General features: G+C 51.2%; 1 protein-coding gene across 2 annotated transcripts in view; it reads right to left on the reverse strand.

Moving 5' to 3' along the window:
• The window catches only part of TNNI1 (troponin I1, slow skeletal type), a 15,843-nt gene extending 5,313 nt beyond the window's left edge, over positions 1-10,530 (reverse strand). The window contains exons 1-6 of one of the 2 annotated variants that reach the window (XM_019546338.1): positions 10,454-10,530; positions 4,871-4,905; positions 4,002-4,043; positions 2,544-2,675; positions 2,014-2,103; positions 685-861 (exon numbers count right to left, since the gene is read on the reverse strand). In XM_019546338.1, the coding sequence (XP_019401883.1) occupies positions 685-861; positions 2,014-2,103; positions 2,544-2,669 (393 nt within the window). In that variant the 5' untranslated portion in view covers positions 2,670-2,675; positions 4,002-4,043; positions 4,871-4,905; positions 10,454-10,530. Of the gene's footprint in view, positions 1-684; positions 862-2,013; positions 2,104-2,543; positions 2,676-4,001; positions 4,044-4,150; positions 4,170-4,870; positions 4,906-10,453 lie in introns of those variants that run through there. The other variant, XM_019546339.1, reaches the window with a different exon arrangement.
• Positions 10,531-19,959: the final 9,429 nt, after the last annotated feature.

Consider the following 19,959-nt stretch of genomic DNA (forward strand, 5'->3'; position numbering starts at 1 on the left):
GGCTCCGTCTGCGTGGAGCCCGGAACCATGGGCTCCGTCTGGGTGGCCGTCTCTGAGGTGCCCAATGGGGGGGCCGCAGAGCCCGAGGGGGCCCTCGGGGTGCGGCGTGTGCCCATTCGTGTCACGCCTCCGGTAGGCTGGCTACGGCTGGGGCTGACTACTCTGGGGGGTCGCAGGCAGGGTCCTGTGCCCCCCCGCGCCCTCTCCTACTGAGGGGGTGTCTGGAGGGCTTCGGGGGAGCGGGGGTGCAGCGGGCTTCACCCGCGCGTCTCTCACCGCTCCGGAGCCTAACTGAGCTTTTAGTCAGTTTTCGTAACTTTTCTCCAACCCAGTTAGGAAGGATAGTCACAAAACCTCCTCATATTTAGTCGGGTTTAACTGCATCATTTCTGAATAACTAAAACCTGTATGATCTCATAGTGATCCCGATCTCACTAGACGAATATCACTGTGCACACATGCGCCCTTATTTTTTGGATAAAATCTCTAGCAATTTCACAAAGCGATGAATTGAGCACTGATACTGTAGTGGGAGGATGGCACTCGGGGGAAGTAGGGATGTCTGAACGCATGCTCCCTTAGGCAACCTTTGGCCTGCTCTAAGCCATCTCCTCCATCTCTCATTCACGTGGCCATTTGGATGAGATGCAGTTGGGGAAAGGAGGACTGTTCTTGGTCACCCACCTTCTCTGTGTCCTCCTTCTTGACAGATTTTAGATTGGCTCTCAGGTCCATGGAGACTTTGTGCTTGGAGCCAAGCAAAGCCCTCAACATGGCATCAGCAGACACACGGACACGCCGCAGCGGAGGGCGCTTGAACTTGCCACGGAGGTCAAGCACTTTCAGCTTCAGGTCTTTAATCTAAAGGTGAAGGGAATATCAAGGAGTAAGAGTCACATCCCAAAGCTGAACCATAGCAGAAAGAGGCCCCCGATTCTGCTTCATACTAACATGGAGCAAGCACCTCTGCCTGCTCCCAGAACCATGGTACATAAACCCTCGTCTTCTAGGGCTCTGGGATCTTCACAGGAGCCCACCCAGATTGAGAACATAACAGAGGTGATTCTCCAGGTAGGACAATCTCAAATGAAGCATTAATTTTCAGTCCAAGACATCTACCTGTTCCTAGCTCCAGACACTGCATCCAGTTGCTGATGGATAAGGGTCCCTGGCCATGTCTGCTGCACTTGTGCTCAGACTCTGCTAAGGGTCACCGAGCCAGTGCTCTGTCTCACCCTTCAAGAGTCGCTGCTGGAGCCCCTGACTGATGAACATGGGCACATCTGGGATATTGCGTGGTACCCCATATAAAATCCTGACCTTGGTCATCCCTGAACCCCATGGACCATACCTAGAGTTTTTGGGAATGAGGGTTGTCCTGTGGCTCTGAAATGGGCCTGTGGTATCTGAGACTGGGCAGAACTAGCTGCCAGTTTGGCTGAAGTCTGTTGCTTTGCAAGGCTCTTTCAGCCCATCCACTTCCCTGTATCCACTTGCACTCTCCTGGCCAAGAGCACCAGGAGGCACCTCCTGAAGTTTACCAGTTCACGTACCACCTTTGGGAAACTCATTGAGAAAGGAACTGCTGGGAAACCATGCTCATGTATTGCCAGGTCACGTACCACCCGTGGGGAATGCCTGGGCATGTGGATATGGTACTTAACAAGGACAGAGAGAAATGAATGCAATTCCTATCTCCGTCTCTAGCATATTGGGTGACCTAGGGCAAGTTTCTTCCTGCATACCCTTCCCATCTTACGCTGCATCCTTCTTGCCTATTTAAACAGTCAGCCCTCTGGGGGCAGGGACTACCTGTTACTGTATCTGAACAGCAGAAAGAATGGTTTGGGAGCCAGTGGAAGCTTTTGTCATCGAAATGGTAGTAATCAGGCTGGCTCGGCACATAACACAGAGCAAAATGAGTAACGGCTGCTATGCATATGAGAAATAAATCACAAGTCATTGAATGGGTATCCAATCCAGCAGCCATTTGTCCTCCTCTTCTCCTCCTACCTCTCTGGTGTTGTGGTGGCATTTTGCTTCGATGTCGTATCTCTCCTCATCCACGACGTCGATCTTTTCATGCAGTTCCCTGCACAGGTCCTGTAGGGTCAGAGCGCAGAAGGAAAGCTCTGAGCCAACACCCTACATGCTGCTCCTGCCCCTGAGCTTTGCTGGGGAGGTTTTGCCTTGTTATCCCATGTTTCCCACTGAAAAAACAGGCCCTTAGCACACAGCAGGTTTCTAGTGCCCTCCAATATGATGCCGATGCAGCATCAGTCAGTCATCCCAAAATGCCAGCTGCTAACATTTTCCTAGGGGCTATGTGAGAAACCCCCTTTACACGTTCTACCCCGCAGGAAGGGATGCTGACATGATTCAGCTTTCCAGGGGGATTCATCCAGAAGTGACTGGAAGGATTTCCTCACCCCTGCTTCAGCCTGCATAATAAAGAACAGAATGGCCCCCCCACCATCCCCGGTGCCCCCTGCCAGCTTCTCCTCACTCCCAAGCAGGCTTGATGATGCCAGCTCAGAGCGTACCTGGAGCTGGCTGAGGGAGAGCCCGCTGATACTCAGGGGTGTGATCCGCTCGGCCAGGTACCTCTCCTTCTCTGACAGCTTGTCCACTTGCTCTTGATCCCATTCTTCCTTCGCTTTGGCCAGCATCAAACTCTACATCATACAACAGCGGCATGAGCACATACATCAGATCTGCCATCCATCTCTTAGGGTATGGACAGACATCACATTCGAAGCCTTTCAAATGCCTCTGAAGCACTTCAAAGGGCAAGGAGCCGGACCCACGTGCCCTTTTAACTGCTCAAAACTAGCTGAAGCGCTCCAAAAGTGACCCTGTTGGAATGAGGTACTATTTAGAAGCATTTCTTTTTTCTTGCTGTAGATGGAGTCCAAATGTTATGTCTGTTCATACCCTGAGCCATTATCTCAAGGAGAGACACCCCACAAGGAAAGCCTGCCCTAGCTCTCAGTGCGTCTATGGTACTGGATCCCAACAAATAGGAAGGCCATTTGGGGAGTGTGTTCCCCAGTCCAGAGAGGGGCTGCCATGCTGTGCTCCCACAAAAACTATTTTCCCCATCGCGTGCCATAACCCCCAGCATAGGGCTGTGCTGCCCAGAGTGGGGAGTGGAAATGAAGAGATGTCCCTGCTATCAGGGGATCTGCTCCAGCTTTGCGTTAGCATGGGCAGTCTCTCTTCATTCATTCATTTTCCCCTTCAGACTGAAAGTTTTCCCTAGACTCGTGGCCTGTCTGCCAAGTACCTGATGCCCTCTTGGCACTATTCAAGTAACAATAATAATAAAAAAAATAACCAGAGACAGAGTGGGCAGCCCCTGCTTCACAAATCCCATGCACTTTGCTTGGGATGGATGCACGCTTGATATCTTCGCCTGCTTATGATGCACTCTGGATAAGCATGCTGTAGCTCTTCCTAGTGTCTACCCTGCATAAAGGATAAGAGGATTTTTATGCAAACAGAGCCAGGCCTTTGTCTATGCTAAAGGTGGTCCAGGATGGTCCCTTTCAGCCTTTGCTGCAATGCCTTTTGCACAGGTGTCTCTAACCTGTGCTTTTTCTGTTGGTTCAATCCTAGGTGTTAACACGGGGGAAGGCGGTAGGCTAGAACTCTGAAGCCTGAAGTGGCGACGGATTCATCACAGGTACTAGGGTGTAGGGTTAGGGTTTTTAAACCTGAAAGCTTGCTTAAAAAAAAAATTTCCAACTATTTAAGTTGGTCTAATAAAAGATATCAGAGTCACCCAAAAAAGCTTGTCTGTAACAGGTACTAGGAATTGCGAAGATGGACTATGAGGAGGCCTCTGTTGTAAGCTTCTCCAAGTACCACCCTGTTTGTCAGTCCAAAGGGGTTCCCCGGCAGGGAACGTTTGCAACGTTTCAGCCGTGATCATTTTCAGCCCTGACTTGCTCTTCCAGTCAAGACAAACCCAATGGGAGTTTCTACTCCTTGGGACTCACCTTCAGCAAGAGTTTGCGTGAGGCTGTGATCTTGGATTTTCTCTAAAGGGAAAGGAGGAAACAAGGCATTTTTAATGCAAACGCATTATAAAAAATACCTGCTATTGTCCAGATTTCAAAACAACAAAACATTCAGGAGCACCTCTTACCTCTCTGCAGTTGTTTGTTCAGTCCGGGAGAAGAAACAGAGAGGAGGAAAAACAGAACATAGCATCAATAGACAGGCATCAGACACATCTGGAGGAAGAAATCCGTTCAAGTTCTGGTATGGGTGCAGATGGTTTGCTTGCCATTGCCATGCAAAATGTGCCACAGACCAGAAATATTTCTGTGGGCCCATTCTGCAGCCAGTGTGCGGCAGGGCTGTTCCTCTGATCTCAGCCTGTTGATCTCATGACACATCTCAGCCCCTTCAGCTTGACACTTTCCAATGAAGGACTGTTCCCATTACAAATATATATTCCAAGGGGTTATACTCATCCTCACCCCCACCCCCACCCCCGCTCTTACTTTGAAGAATCGGACAATTTGGACTTGCGTGAAATTTCAGTTTCACCAAACTGACCTACTTGACCAAAGACAGGCAACATTTCAGAAGTTTCTCTAAAATATTGGACCATTGTCACAAAAATCAAAGGCAAACTTGTGGAGTCCTCCTGCTGTGAAGGACATAGCACAAGGTAGGACTATGCTGCCCTCTAGCAGATTATTTCCCGCAGAACCATGTGCATCTGCTGTGGGAGTGGGCTCCCGGGCCCACTTCCAGTCATAGTGACCTGCTCTGCGCTTAAGTCTTCACTTTAGACCCTGTGGTTGGCCAAAGTAGAGTCTCTCGCTGGTGCCCAAAGCCAAAGGGGAACATTTGCTACTTACGGTTCTGGCATTGTGATGTCAAACTCTGCACCTAGGATCATGCAAAAACAAAATAATCAACAGCGAGGAAGCAAGCCGTATGGCAGAACCCCCCCCCAACGAGATGTCACAATCAACAGCCTGCGACTACAAAGAGGACCAGGGCTGTGGTGGAAAGGGGCTGCAGCTCAGGACTGAGGTTCATTGATAGAGTTTGGGGTTAAAACCGTAAGAGCTGAGACTAGTATGTAGAGTCACAGCACACTAGCAGTGGGTGGAGTAGGTCTGGCCTGAGAGGCGTGCACAGAGCTGTTGCGGGGACACCAGCAGGGAGAGGTGCAAGGTGGGAAGGGGCAGCATTGCCAGCCCATGAAATGGAGTACAGACAGTCAAAAAGCCTGAGGCTCAGTAGGTTCAATCTTTACAGTTTTGTCTAAGATGCATACATCAAACCAATAAGCAACTACCATATTTTATTTCAAGGGGTATATGCTGAGGTTCGAACCCCATAAATTTCCACCTCAACTTCTACGTTGTATCAATACTTCAACTGGACCTTGTGCCGGCACCCTGCCACACGGGGAGGCAGTGTGCTGACATTTAAGGTGCTGACTGAGGCCAGGCCAGGCTCCTGCTTCCCACCCCTGCCCCTGCCCGACACGTTGGAGACAGGCTGGGTGCCCAAACTCTGCACCCATTGAGTCTAGGCTGCCTCTCCCATGGCTGATGGTTGAGCTACCTGTGGGCTAGAGAGCCCCTGAGCTGCAGGGGGACCTGGTCCTTCCCTCTGCTGTGGCAGTGCCCCCCAGGCCTGGCCAGGGAGGCTGCTAGTGGGTATAGGTGGACTAATGCACGGGCTAGTTGGGCTGCCTCAGCGAGGATGAAACCGGCAGCCAGGCTGGGTTGGACTGGGCGTGGGCAATGCGGCGGGCTGTGGCTAACGGGTGCCATTTCCTGGGCGCTGCTGCAGCTGGACTGAGCTGTGGCAGGGCAAGGGGCCACCCCCAGAGCTTGGTCTGCAACCCTGGCACCGGCTCCAGTGTGAACCTGTGGGCAGGCATGGCCCCGATGCCTGCCTTGGGCCTGGAGGGCGACGTGCCCCACTCCGTCTGCTGTGCCAGCCAGGGATGGAGTCTGTGGTGGCAGGACAGGACGCGGGTGGGGGAGTGGCTGGGGGGCCAGGCGGCGCTTGAGCTGCAAGGTGGGGTGGAGGTGTGTGCGTGGGGGGGGGCGCTGGTCCTTCCCTCTGCAGTGGCAACACCCCCTGGGTCTGGCTGGGCAGGCTGCCAGCGGGCTGAGTGCTGCCCCAGCTCGGAGATGCTCAACTCTCCCGTGAGCCCTCCTGGGCTTCCAGTGCCTTGCACACTGTCCACGCTGCCAGTGCACCCAGCTGCCTTCCTGCCGGCCCCCTCCCCAGTGAGGTGGGGTTGACTTATACACCGGATCTATGAAAATCCTAACTTTCTTGACAGGAAATATGGGGTCAAGTTATACACCATGGCACCTTGTACACCATAAAATATGGTAAACAGCCATTCACTTTTGATTCCAGAAGTGCAGCCACATGCCTGTGTTGGCTCAGGCCAGAAGCTGGGAGGCGCTAGAGCACACCTCTAGGCTGGAGCAGACAGCTTGGGCCAAGGCTAGCCCACCCACCCTGCAAAGCGGGGCTTGTGGGAGAGGTGCAAAGCATCCTGGGATGCTAGGGGACTGTGAGTTAACTTGAATCTGGAGGGATTCAGTTAAGTCTGATACCACTGGCGATGTGTAGGGGGTGCACATGGGTGCACGTGCCCCCCCTGCGCTTGCTGGTGCACCCCCTGCAAAAAGGCGCCCCAACACTGCCGGTGGTGCCTGCGGGCAGTCGCCGCTCGCCCCCACGCGGCCGAGAGCGCTGCGGCTGCCTGCAGGAGCTCCCTGCTCACCACTGCCATGCTCCTGCCACCACCTGTGGGAATTTGCCATGCCCCCCCAGCTTCCGGGGGTACACTTCGTTCATGTCTGATACTACATCCACCCGGGTTTATCTTAAACCAGTTTCAGTCATTTTGAAAGTAGTTTATGTGCACTGAACTTCTGTTGTGATTTGAACCGGTTTCTGATCACTTATACCAGCTTGTGTGTAATATTTGTCCCTAGCCTAGATGATCCAAGGATCTGTGATTGAATGCTGCTGCTTTCCAATAAACTGCAACCGAAGTCCCACAACCGGACAAATCTCACTGTTTGCGTCTCACTAGGCCACAACTGGGTGTGGGCAGACAGCAAACTTAGGACAAGGTAAACAGAAATCTGGAGCGTCTCCAGTGGAGCTGCGCTCTTCTGTCCTTGCCTCCAGGAGCCCCCTGCCTGGAGACCACAGCTGGGTCTGCCTCTAACCTGGCGGACAACGGACATCATGACTTTGTATGGTTTTGCTGGGGATGGTGCGTGCTGCTCCCCTAGACACTGTGTCCTCCTCAGGAGTGGAGTGGCTCTGTGCCCAGCTATGCTGACAGCCTGCTAAACAAAGGGCAAACCATACAGCTCAGATAAGCTCACATTTTCCGATGAGCTCTGGGAGGCTATAAGTTTCCACCCCTCCCCATCCCCTTGGAGCTAGTCAGGGGAGCACGACCACCTTGTGCTCAGGGGCTTTTCCTGGCTTTTTCCAAGCACCTGAAACCCCTGCCCACACTACTCTCCAGATTGCCAAGCCCTACTCACATGGAGAGGTCTGAGCGCAGAGGAGATGGAGAAGCTAACCAGAAGCAAAGCTGGGCAGGAAGGCCAGCCAGCACACCTGATAAAAGAAGGCAGCTCTGTCTTGCTCCTGCATGTCTCTGAGAGCAATTGCACTTTTATTATTAGCCAGATAAGCAGCTGCTGGCACTGAAAAGCCAATTACTGTGTGGTGCATCAGCTGGCCAGTATCTCTTAGATAAAAGTAGGGAGGGGTGGCTATAAAGGGACAGGATTGATGAGGCAGGGTGAACAATTTCTACTGCATCATGTATTAAGCTTTCTGCCTTTTGTCTGATTGCAGGTTGCCTCCAAACTGTGCTGCCTCCTTTTCACAACCTCCCCCACCCCACCTCTCCCAACTTATGCATCATTACAAATTACTTCTGTGGGGTCCATTTAGAGCTGGGGCTTGAATGAAACCGTTCAAAATTCCCAATTCTGCTTCCGAGCTGTTTCAGTTGTGCACCTAAATTACATGGCTTTGTTTCAGCTTCCTGCTGGGACCCTTTGAATCAGGATCCCAGGGGAAATGTAGAATCATACAACCATAGGAAATTAGAGGCAGAAGGGACATCAGGAGGTCATCTAGTCTAACCGCCATCCCCAATTATCGCATCCCATCCAAAGCTTTGTCTAGCCTAGTCTTAAAAATCTCCACGGATGGAGACTTCACAACCTCTTAATTCATCTCTCAAGCTTAGCGCAGCCACCCTGTAGCCTGAAGAGATCTCTTTGCCTTTATCTCTACTCTGGTTCCACAAAGAAGAACTGCATGCAATACAAGCCTTGTAGCGAGAGCTTTGAATTAGAGAGGAGGTGCTCCCTATTGCTAACCCTAGGCAGGCAGGCTTTTATATTCATGAGTCTAAATCTCAAAGTCCCTCCCCACAACTGTTGCTTAGCAGTGGCCTAACAATTAGCTCTTTCTACTAATTCCTACCTCACTTGCTAGACCAGTCGCCAAGGGAGACATTGCCCCTGGGCACAGCCACACTGGCCTGTGCATCCAGTCAGCTCTCACTCAAGTCCCAGGGCTACAGCTGATCACATTGTCAAAAAAGAAGGGTCTGTTCATAGAAGGTGACTTCAATAAAACGTGTTTTTGCACAAAAATACTGATCTCAACCCATTTTATATTTTCCAATCAGGAGCATCAAAAGATAAATCTTGCTGAGAACTGACGTTTTCAAACCAAACCTTTTCCATTTTGAAAGTCTGATACGTTTATGGCGAGAAAGGAGAATTGAGCCCAGGGAGTTACTCCCGATTTGCACCAAAGACAAGTCCTGTAGAGTTTCCGGGTGGTCCGGGCGAAAGTATGAGCCCTTAGAAGGTACTGATCTCCGCTTCCCACCAGGGTGGGTCAGCCCCTGTCAGTGTCAATCAACTTTTAGGGACAGATTTATCTAAACTGCCTTCCCTTTGGCAGCCAGGAATCCAGCCTTGCAAAAAGCACCTGCCAGAGCCAGGAGATTGCGAGTTCCCTGCACTGACCCAACAGCTGGTCGCAGGTTGGATTGAGCTCCTGATGAGGCCAGAAAATTACCATTTTTAGGGAGCCCTCCCCCTGTCTGGAGGGGGGCTACTGGACCTGTGCCAGCTGACATGTGTACTGGATTTATGTGCCCCCTGGGACAGATTCCCCAGCTGTCCTTAGAGATGGTGTGCACTCACTAAAGCGCTAGCTCCTCAGATGCTGTTTCTATTGTAGAAGCCAGCCTCACCTGCAAACAGCAACCTCCTTAACCTCAGCTAGCCGGAAGCCCCTAAGCACGCACAAACACACCGCTACACACACATGCACTGCAGACATACACTCACAAAGGAAACCACACACAAAGCACCAAGCACTCATGTATGAACACATGTGCCCACACGCACAACATGCTCACATAATGCAAACTGGACATATTCACAGCACGACACAAATATATCACACACTCGAATAACACACAAGTATAATGGAGCTCTCAAAGGTGCATCATGAAGCAATTCCGGCTCTGAGCAATACAGTCTCTCAAGGGATATGGCAGTCAGCTAGTCCCTGGGGCAGGATCTCACATGAGATCCACCGCCTGGACAGGCAGATGCCTCCTCAGATACCAACCTGAAAGGCTTTGTGGCCAAAGCAGGGCAGATACGTCAAGTGGGAAGAGACAGATGATTTAAGCAGTAAGTCTCCAAACTCCACACTGCTCACCCCACTATATCAGCCCCTCTCTTGGACCGTGAGGGACACTGGATCAGCCCCAGAGTGTGTCCTGGGAAGCAGCTGCATCCTCTGACTGGCAGATGAAGCAGAAGCTGAAGGTGCATTTGGTTAAACCTCACAGCCGAGTCAGGCTCCAGCTGGACACTGGGGTCAACACTCTCCAAGCCAGAAGCTGAAGTCCCATTTCCCAGTGCTCAGAAACCTTGTTGCAAGTGAAGGAGATTTAGGCTCCAAAGTCCCCCAGGGCCTTTGGATCCCCAGGGCTTCTATGAGATAAAGTAGCAGGGACTGGCTGTGACAAGAGAGGCACATGCTGCTTTCCTGAGAGCCAGTTAAACACTGTTGAAGCAAAAACCAACAGCTGCCAAACGCATTTTATAGAAGACATAGTTCCCATGAAGCATGTCACTACCAGCTTCCCCAGACAGGCAGGCAGAGTCAGGTATTCCCACGTTACCTGCCATCCTGATGTCTAGATACCCTACTACTTCTTAGATAACACCGCTCCGACTCCCATCCTGACAGGCACCCACAGAACTAGTTTGCCTAATGTTAGCAGAATCAGATCTTACTGATAAATCAGCAAATGGCAAAAAACAAAACCCAAACAAAAAAAAGCCCATAAAACTTCTTCCTGGGGCTGGGGAGCATGGCAGCGTCTTACCTAGTGCAGTCCAGGCAGGGGGGAGGTGGTGGCTGGAGGCTGGAGGGCTGCAGACTGTGAGGGGATGGGAAGGGAGGACAGTATTAATTCCAAGCCTGACTGCAAGTGGTCAGTAAAAATAGAACAGGCACATATACCCCTTTTAAACACCCCCCTCGCTGTATATAACTGTGCATGCTACGCACACGGCAGATGCAGCTGACACATGTGGGACATGACCATACCACAGTCACACTGCACACATATTTTGCATGCCACTTATGCATGCTACACACACCCTGCACATGTGCATGTTATACAGATGCTGCATGTATACAGGTACACTAAACAGACATGCTATCTCCATGCAATGCATACACTATATATATATAGTTAATCACTAAGCCTCATACAAAGACAACATGTACATGCATGTGCATGCATGCATATACACACACTTTCTTCCAACATAAATACTTTACAAATGGATACACCAAGGCATATTTGCCATTGTGCTAATACATCCATGGAACAGCATCAGTGCACAACTTCTCCCTCTCTCTCTCTCTCTCTCACACAGTTTGAACAGCCATTCAGTTTAAAAATGACCAATAGCATCTTTTCTTACAGGGTCCCAGTGGGAATTTCTGGAGTAACTCCTGTAGGACAGGCCATCTTAAAAGCAACTGGAAGTGAGATGGGTCCAAGGCCTAAGTGTATAAATACATCATTGTAGTTATGCTCACATATGTAAGTACAGCCATTGACACAGGCACAAAGCATGTGCACATACTCATACATACATACACAAGCACACATGGCGCACACACGCACCACACACACCCATCCATTGGATACCCATAGACACCATAAACTCACACCATATATACAATGCATGTTCACATGGACATGCGCACAGTGCAGATGCACATACTACAGCTGCCCCTCCCCAACAGGTATGCGATACACAAGCGTACACTAACATGAATACACATTACACATTTCTATAGAGAAGTACGCTATATGTGTTGACCCTCTACACACTCATACACATCTACTACATACTTATACACACATAGCATATCAGTAGGTATGCATGCTGACGTATTTGTGTTTGTATTTAGACAGACAGAGCTTGAGCCATGATGAATGACTTAGACCAACAACAGGGTGGCCATCAGAGGACAGTCCGGTTATCCTCTGTCCTCTATTGATATGAAACTCAATGCCTTTATGTCCTCTATTTTTCTCCTGAAAAGAAGAATAGAGGACATAAAGACATAGGGTTTCGTATCAATAGAGGACAGAGTAGGAGAAAACCGAAATGTCTTCTACGATGGCCACCACACCAACAGACAAATTAAACAGGGATTTGTCTGAGCCCCAAACTCTGAATCCTACTTTCCCTGCTCAGAAGGAATTCAGGCCTCCTCGCCTCCATGCACCTGCTCAGCCCAAGTGGTTGCAAAATCTCCAAAGGGAGAAGCCTGATTTCAGAGGAGAACGGCTCTTCCACCCAAACACACCTCACTGCAAGCAGCATTGGTGGGCACGGGAAATGCAGAGCAATCTCTCCATAGCAGAGGCACTTGCAGGGGCTTGAAGTGCGCTGGCAGAGCTGAGGCGGGTGAGGGAGGAACAGCAGGCAGGGATGAGTGGTGTTTGAAAGTGGTCAAGATTGAGGTGCCTGGCCAGAGCTCTGCAGAGATCCCACAAGAGGAACAGCAGGGGTGCGGACACAGGTCAGAGCACAGGTCTGTCAGCAGAGCAAGGTGAGGCACCTGAGCTGGAATAGTAGGGGCTGCAGGTCAGGACTACAGGGCACTGGCCGGATGGGCGCCCAGGACTGGGAGGGCAGGGGTTCTGGGTCACGAGCAAGGGACAAAGGCAGAGCTGGGTGAGGGGCCAGGAGGTGGGATAGTGGTTCCTGCACAACTTGCCTGCTCTGCCCCCAGTGTTGCCAAGTCTCACAAGAAAAAGAAGTGGCACTACCTTTAAAAACAAGCCCAACCCATTTCAGAGAGAGGGAAGTGGGGTGCTTATCAACCCATGACTCTCAAAAAATTAAAGTGACTTAAAACAAACAAACAAGCCCAATTCTGCTTATTATAAGCAGACTTGGCAATACTGTCTGCCTCCTTGCCCTGAAGCCAGTGCCTCTCAGGCTCCAACAGCTTTTTCGATCAAATTAACTGCAAACTTATGCAACAAAAAGCAGTGCCAGGGCCTGACTGTGCTGGTCTCAGCAACATCCTTGCTGTCTACCCCAAAGGCTTGGAGGGGTGAGGGGCTGTGAGAATTGGGACCAGGGTTGCACCTGTTGGCCTGTGTATTTTTAGGGTAGACCTTATGAGCAAACAATTCGGAGACCACAGCCCAGCAAGGACAATGCCTGGAATTTTAATCCCTGCGGCTATTATGGTAACTCCAGGACACTCGGCTGTGGGCACGAGGCAGCCTATGCCCATTGTTGGGGGGAAACAGCAGCTGAGAGCAGAGGTAGCCTGCCATCCTCCCCGCTTCTGAGCACAAGTGTTGGAGGCTTACCAGGGTAAAGAAAAGCCCCGTCCCCCCCTGACCCCACTATGGCATCCCCAAGGACCAAGGGTCAGATCTGCACCCTCCTGTACACTGGGAAAAGTCTACGTGCCTCTGATTAATGCCAGCAGAGGAGTTGATGTTAAGTTGGCAGCAGTGGTTCACAGAAAGCTCCTCTATAGGCCCGGCAGGTGTCGATGCACGCCAGCCTCGCCTGGGGCTGGGGAAAAGGTCAAGTCCACCAGCTCCTCTCTCCTGTCCCATGGCTCTACCACATGGGCTGGCCCCAGGAGTGGACCACGTCACAACAGCAAGTGCTCCAGGGCCCCACCCTCCATCAGCCCCATTGCTGGACTGTCAAAGGAGGGAGGTGTTTGCCAGCCTGTGTGTCAGCCCTGCCCCAAAAGCTGAGCCATGTGCCCCTGGGGTCAATGGGATTGCTGTATACTTATACCAATATAACCAGGAGCAGATTCAGTCTTGGGTTTGGCTCTAATCCCACTGAATCTTAGGCAGTGGCAGTGCCCGCTGCTGGATACAGAAGCGATCCTGATATGCTGCTAGCTCCCCGCTGTAGGCATGGCCTGGATCGCCCCTCTATAGGGCTCCCTGCCCCTGCTGGACACCACGGGGTCTCCTTCCCCATCTCCACTTTCCATTCTGGGGATCCTTTTTTCCTACTTCACCCCACTTTGTTGTCATTTTCTCCACCCGTCCCCAGTGCCTCCATCCTGCTACAATGAAGTAGTGGCCTTCTCTGAAACCCATCTAAAAACTGAGTGATCCTGGAGAATATGCCAGATTTGCCAAAAAGCCTAAGGAATCACAAGGAAACAGGGAGGCCTCATTCCCATCCGACAGTCCCAACCCAAAGGCCAGGGACAAAGCTCACGAGCCAGACGGTGGAACAAACGCCAAGGCCTGATAGCGTGCGGCATCTTCCTGTACCCCTGAGCCTCACCCTGGGGAGCAAGGACGAGAGAGTGCCGGCACCCCCACAAAGGGCAAGACAAGCCCCAGCCTCGCCGTTAGGGTTGCCACCAACCTGGGAGATAAAGAGTGGAACTTGGAGAAGGACCCAGGGTTCCCCATGTGGTGTGGAGGTGGGTCCTGGATCCCCAGGCAGGTGGTTAGCAAAGGAAATTCACTTTCCACAATCTGACCCAGAAGTTCAGGTCTCAAGTGCCCCATTTTGTTTAGACCATGTCTCTCACCGGCTGGGGCAGGGATGCAACCAGAGCCCCAGATGAAGCAGTTTGCTCCCAGGAGCTGCCCAAGCAGGGAAGCCCCTAGTACGGCCACATACCTCCCCATTGTGCCCTCTGGTCAAATCCCTGCCCCAGCCCTAAGAAATACTCTTTCTCGTGCCATTCCCTGCTGTCCTGAACAAGGCTCTGTGCCAGAGCTCCAGGCCCACTCTCACATGTGGGAACAGCAAAAAATCTCACTGGGAATCCCTGCTGCATCCAGCCCTGGGGAACAGGCCCTTTTCAAAGCATTTGGTAAGATGCGCTTATGTACCGTGCTGCAATGCTGCAAACGGAAAGGGCCAGACCGCTGCCCATCAGGGAGTGCTGCTTGCTAGGACATTAAGGCCAGAGCAGCAAATGCACCCAGACCCCATCACAGGCCTTGCATGCGACTCACAAGCAAGGAGTGTTATACCTGGCCCACTTAAACCTTTATAAAGCAAAAAAGGGCCAGGCAAAAGTGTGCCTTCAGCTGCTGGCCAGTCAGTAGCTGGCCCCTCGTCCCATACCACCAAGGATTGTTTTCAGAACACAAGATAGCCAAAATTAGCTGGTGACAGGCAGGATGCGCACCCCCCCTCCCTCCACTACCCTGGGGCCCATCTCCCAGTGCAATGACCCAGCCAGGCCCAGCCCAGCAAAACACTTAGAGGCATCATGTGTTCCCTTCTCAGATTTCCTCTTTTGTTGAGATTGAAAAGGGAGGAGAAATGAGGGAAGGGGGTGGGGGGGATGGGACAGCAAGGGGATATGATGATAGCACCCATGGGAATTCAAAGCATGCTTCAAATGCAGTGAGCACTGCAGACCCCAGGCTACAGGTGGGGAAACTGAGGCACAGGGGAAAGAAGCAACTTGCCCACCATCTCACACGGAGCCAGTGGCAGAGATGGGAAATGAAGCCAAGAGCCCTAGTACCAAAGCTACCAGGAGTGGACCCATACACTCTGGGTCTACACAAGATGGAGAGATGGATACCCACTACACAAGTCCAGTACGCACGTCATATCTTTGCTTTACAGACCTTTGCTCACGATGCTGTCCCTTTGCCTTCCTCCAATGCACTGCACCAGAAGACCAGCAGCCAGTCCCTAACTTGGAGGCCCAACTGATCCTATTGCAATGCAGCACTGCAAAGTGCCATCCAACATCCCTGCTTTAGTTGCATATGCACTCCTGTCTTATCACTTGCCTGGTGCTCCTGGTAGCCCCTTCCCAGGTCAGAAGGGCTGAGGAGAAGGCAAACAAGCTGTTTTCTTGCTTGAGATCTTTCAGGGCAGAGTCTGCGGTGCCTAGGTAGGGAGCATAAAAGGAACGTGCCTGTGCCCTGTCGTGGGGCCGTGCGGTCAGAGGGACTCGGGCTGGGGCCAGCTACAACTGCAGCATTGAGCAGCCGAAGCTGAGCTCCTTCCCCTGGCCAGGCTCTCCGCATGGAGAATCTCTCGTGACTACCTGACCTGTGCTGTTGCTCCCCCAGTACTTCTGGGAACCACAACGGGCTGCCAACAGTGTAGGTAGGCCCCAGCATTTTAAATTACCTGTTTTGAAGAGCCAGTGGCCACTGGGTGCCAGCACTCCCATTAGGTGGCCAGCACTCCCATTACCACTAGCAGACCAGAAAGCTCTGGTGCCTAATACCACCCAGACATCTGCCTGTGCCGGCTTGGTCTTTGAAAACCTGCCCAATAGGGCATATATGACAGCACACCTCTTTTATACCCAGGACAGAGATGGCACCAGCTTATTTTGGACATTATGAAGTTCCTAAATCAGACGTGCATCCAGTTCCCACTGACATGTAGTGGGTGCTTGACTCCCCTAGGCCGCTTAGACAGCCCCACCACAATTTTTTTTTGTGGTCCACGGAGCCGATCGGTGGCAGAGGCTTGGAACCAGCCAGCTTCCTTTTCCATTTCCACCCTGCCCCAGCCCCCAAACAAAGAGCTCATTTCTTTGTCCCGTCTGACCTTTAAAAAGGTAGCTCACTTCCCAAAACGCCTGGGACAAACTTAGAAACAACAGCTGAGCTTTTGTTGTCTGTAAAGGGAACCTCTCCGAGATCACGCCTCAAATATGCTCCTCCCCTCCCCCTAGGACCCCTCCTCAGGCTGCTCCTGCTCACATAGCCAGCTCCAACATGTCAAGGCAGATTAGACATCCGTGCCAGCTGCCCCAGCCCCCCTCGCTGTCTTGGAGAAGGGGCTGGGGCTGCATCCTCTCTCTCAGCCCTTTTGTGGAGGGGCTTGGGGTATAGGTGGTCGAGACCAGGAAATCATCCTCTTCACATCAGCAGGACAACATGTATTGGGCAAAGAGATAGAGAGAGACTGGGAGTGGGAACAGGAAATGAGTAATGTGGACCAAACTTTTAGGAGACTATCCCAGCTGCACCTGGGAGCTAAAACCAGGCCCAGAGCAAACCTCCACATTCACAAAGCCCAAAGCACCAGGGTTTTCTGGGTCCAGGCTCAGAACAGCTTGGCTAGGGACAGAAGTTACACATAAACTGGTTTAAGTGATCAGAAACTGGTTTCAGCTTGTAACAGAACAGAACTCTTCAGTGCACATAAACTGGTTTCAAAATGGCTGAAACTGGTTTAAGACAAACCTGGTTGAACGTACCATCAGACTTAACTGATTTGGGTCAAACCGGTTTATAGAACTTCTGTCCCAGACCCATTCCTGGTTCAAATTAAAGAATAGTCCCCCAGCATGCTCTGCTGGCCTGGGCTGTCTGCTCCAGCAGAGAAGGAAAGGGGGAGGGGAGGGGAAGGGAGGAGGAAGCAGGGATTATGTCCCCAGGCAAACCCCAGCTGGGGTCTGGGGCCAGGGAGGTGGGTTAAACTCCCCTTCCCCTGAGTATAGAGCTGCCCTGCTAAAAACTTACTGCTGGCAATGACTGTGGACCACAAATCCCAGAAGCAGGAAGAGGAAGTGATGAGCAACCTTGCAGAGTCTTGCTGCTGTAACTCTGGACTGCAAATCCCAGAGACCTTGGGGGCAGCAGGAAGAGGAAGCGAACACAGACCAGGCTGGCTACATGTCAGAAAGCCCTGCTCTAGCACCCCTGGCCTCTGGCTTGAGCCACTACATGTACGTGGATGAATTTCCTGAAACAAACGTGAATGTCTGCCCAGTTGTTTCTCAGTTTAATCTCTGCAGCTTAGACTAACCTGCAACGACTGAATCAATTCAGCCTTAGGCTTTTTGACAGCCACAAGGACTAAATACAGACAATCTGTAGCCCCCTGTTCCAGCTCCTACCAGCAAAAATAAGGTATTCAACAAGGTTCAAAATCCAGATGTTCTTCATGAAATTATAACATGAAACAGCCTTGACTCTCACCCACAAACCTCTTCTGGGCACCATTAATAGGCAAAAATTTCCCCCTTCAAAGCACTGAGTCTGGGTAGGAAGAGAAAATTTCTTAAAGGGAAAGTTAACACAGCAGAACTTTGGCAAATACAAAAATACTAGCAGGAAGCAAATACTAAGTCAACACCCACCCTACCATTGCCTAGCTCATGCACCTTTGCCTCAGTTTCCCTGCATGCTGGTATGACTGTCCTTTGACTTCACCTTTTCTCCCCTTTCTCCTCTAGCTCTTTCCTCTGACCTGTAGTTTGCTGTCAGTGGTTACCAATAACCTCAGCTCTATCCTTCCTGGGAAGTGCTGCTTGGCTCCAGGACACTTTGCGTTCCACACTGCCTCTCTGTCATTAGCTTCAGCCACCATGCCATGTCTGCACTTGCCCACTTCAAATGTACCTGCACCCAGCCCAGTGGCTCCAGCTCCATGGAGGCTGGGCAAAGTCATTGGACTTTGCTCAGTTGCTGTCCTCCAACTCTTCAGGGAAGAGCTGCCATTTCTCCTTCTGATATCGATTTCAGCTACAAGACTCCCCTACCCACCTTAGGGTGATTTCAGCTCTTGGATTACTGACCAAAGGGAAAGCGCACTGCAAGGTTTCAGAATCTGCTGACTTCAATGAAGAACTCCCCTTATCTACTACCCAAGATGCTGGAGCCAAGATTTAATTGTAATTTTATTCTGGAACCAACTTCCAAAAGAAGTGCTGGCTCCTACCCTGGGGGTCTTTAAGAGGACGCTAGATGTACACCTTGCTGGGGTCATTCGACCCCAGTACTCTTTCCTGCAAGGGCAGGGGGTCGGACTAAATGATCTACTCAGGTCCCTTCTGGCCCTAGAAACTATGAAAATATAAGACTCTGCTATCAAGAGATACAGCCTCCCACAAGCTGAAGACCATACTCTTCAGCCACTCCTACTCACATCCTAGCCACACTGCCCTGGTGAGCAGTGGATTTACACCTGCGTGGCTAGGTTCAGGGATGGGATCTGGAGATGTCGGAGTTGCAGTAAGCCCAGAAGAATACTTAGGACCAGATGCAGTAAAGTGCTTAACTACTGCAGTGTCTGACCCAGGAGTACTCTGGCCACGGTTCCTGAGCAAGAAGTGTCTTAAACTAATTGATCTCCAAAGACAACGTTTAGGGTTTTTTATTGCCTGCATTGGGGTTGTCTTTCCTGCAGCCAGGAGAAGTTCAACACATATGCCTATAATCTATAGGCTTTTCTTTTGAAGGGGAATGAGTTTGCTACCTATATATATTATTATGAATCATTGATTAGCCCTGAGCCAGGTATACCTGAGTGTCATCAGCCTAATGCTAGGTACCTGGCATCAGGTTGGGATGCAGGACCCTGATTGAACACCTGGTTCCCCATCTGGTGCATGACAAGAGCTGCCACCTCAGCCTGAGATCCAAACACCCTGCAAGCTAAGCAGGGAGCTGCTAAGAGTGATCTCTGAGAACAGGAGTGAGTCCTATATCAGGTACCTTGCAGCAGGCTGCAGGGAAAGGCCTCTGTCCACTTGGGATCTACAGCCCGGAGCCCACTCCTGAGGGTAAGACACCTCTGCCTTTTCTGCCAAAGAACTCAGCAGGGCTCACATGTGTCTTAAAACAGAGCAATAAAAGAGGCATTAGTGGTACTTATATTTGGTATTATCCCAGCAGTTACTGAACTCACCAGGAGGAAGACCTGGCTCACAGCCTTCCTCTGCCTGCAGGGATTCAACATCACCCCTCTTCCATCCCCAGCGAGTGCTGTACACCATGAGCAAACAACATATGGCCTGTTGGATGTGTTGTGTCCCACTAGGACAATCCCCCCCTCACCCTAACTCTTGATTATGCACTTCTCTTATTTTAAAAGATGTGAAAGGCACACTGGCGAGTGCTACACAGAAAATCCTTGGTCTGCATATTTGCCTGCTTGTGTGGCTCAGTTTCACTTTTGCACACGTGCTGATGGCTCACGGCAGGTCTGAACAGACCCCACTCACAGCAGTGCTTCAATGGAAAGGGCACCTAGTGAGCGCACAGGGTCCTCCAGTCACTAGGCTATAGTCAGGCTTTAATTGTCTCTTTCTGACCCCCCAAATCTGCTTTTTTCTGCACAGCGACATGGGTTTGAATCTCTTCAGGGTGAGGAGGGAAACGTGCATCTCCCACAACTTGGGCGAGCGCCCCGCTTACAATGCTGCCTCCACCAGCCCTGTCTCAAAAGGAAGTGGCAGATGCCACTTTGTTTTTTGGGAAGCTTGCCTCTATTGGCATGTGTTAGTTGTGATCTGAAAGCACCTTCCAGATCCAGCTCTTCCAAGGGACGCAGGCAGAATAACAGCAAGGGGCGATTGGTGCTTGAAGCA

This window comes from Crocodylus porosus, unplaced genomic scaffold (assembly GCF_001723895.1).
Source record: "Crocodylus porosus isolate Cpor-Errol unplaced genomic scaffold, CroPor_comp1, whole genome shotgun sequence".
NCBI classification, from domain to species: domain Eukaryota; kingdom Metazoa; phylum Chordata; order Crocodylia; family Crocodylidae; genus Crocodylus; species Crocodylus porosus.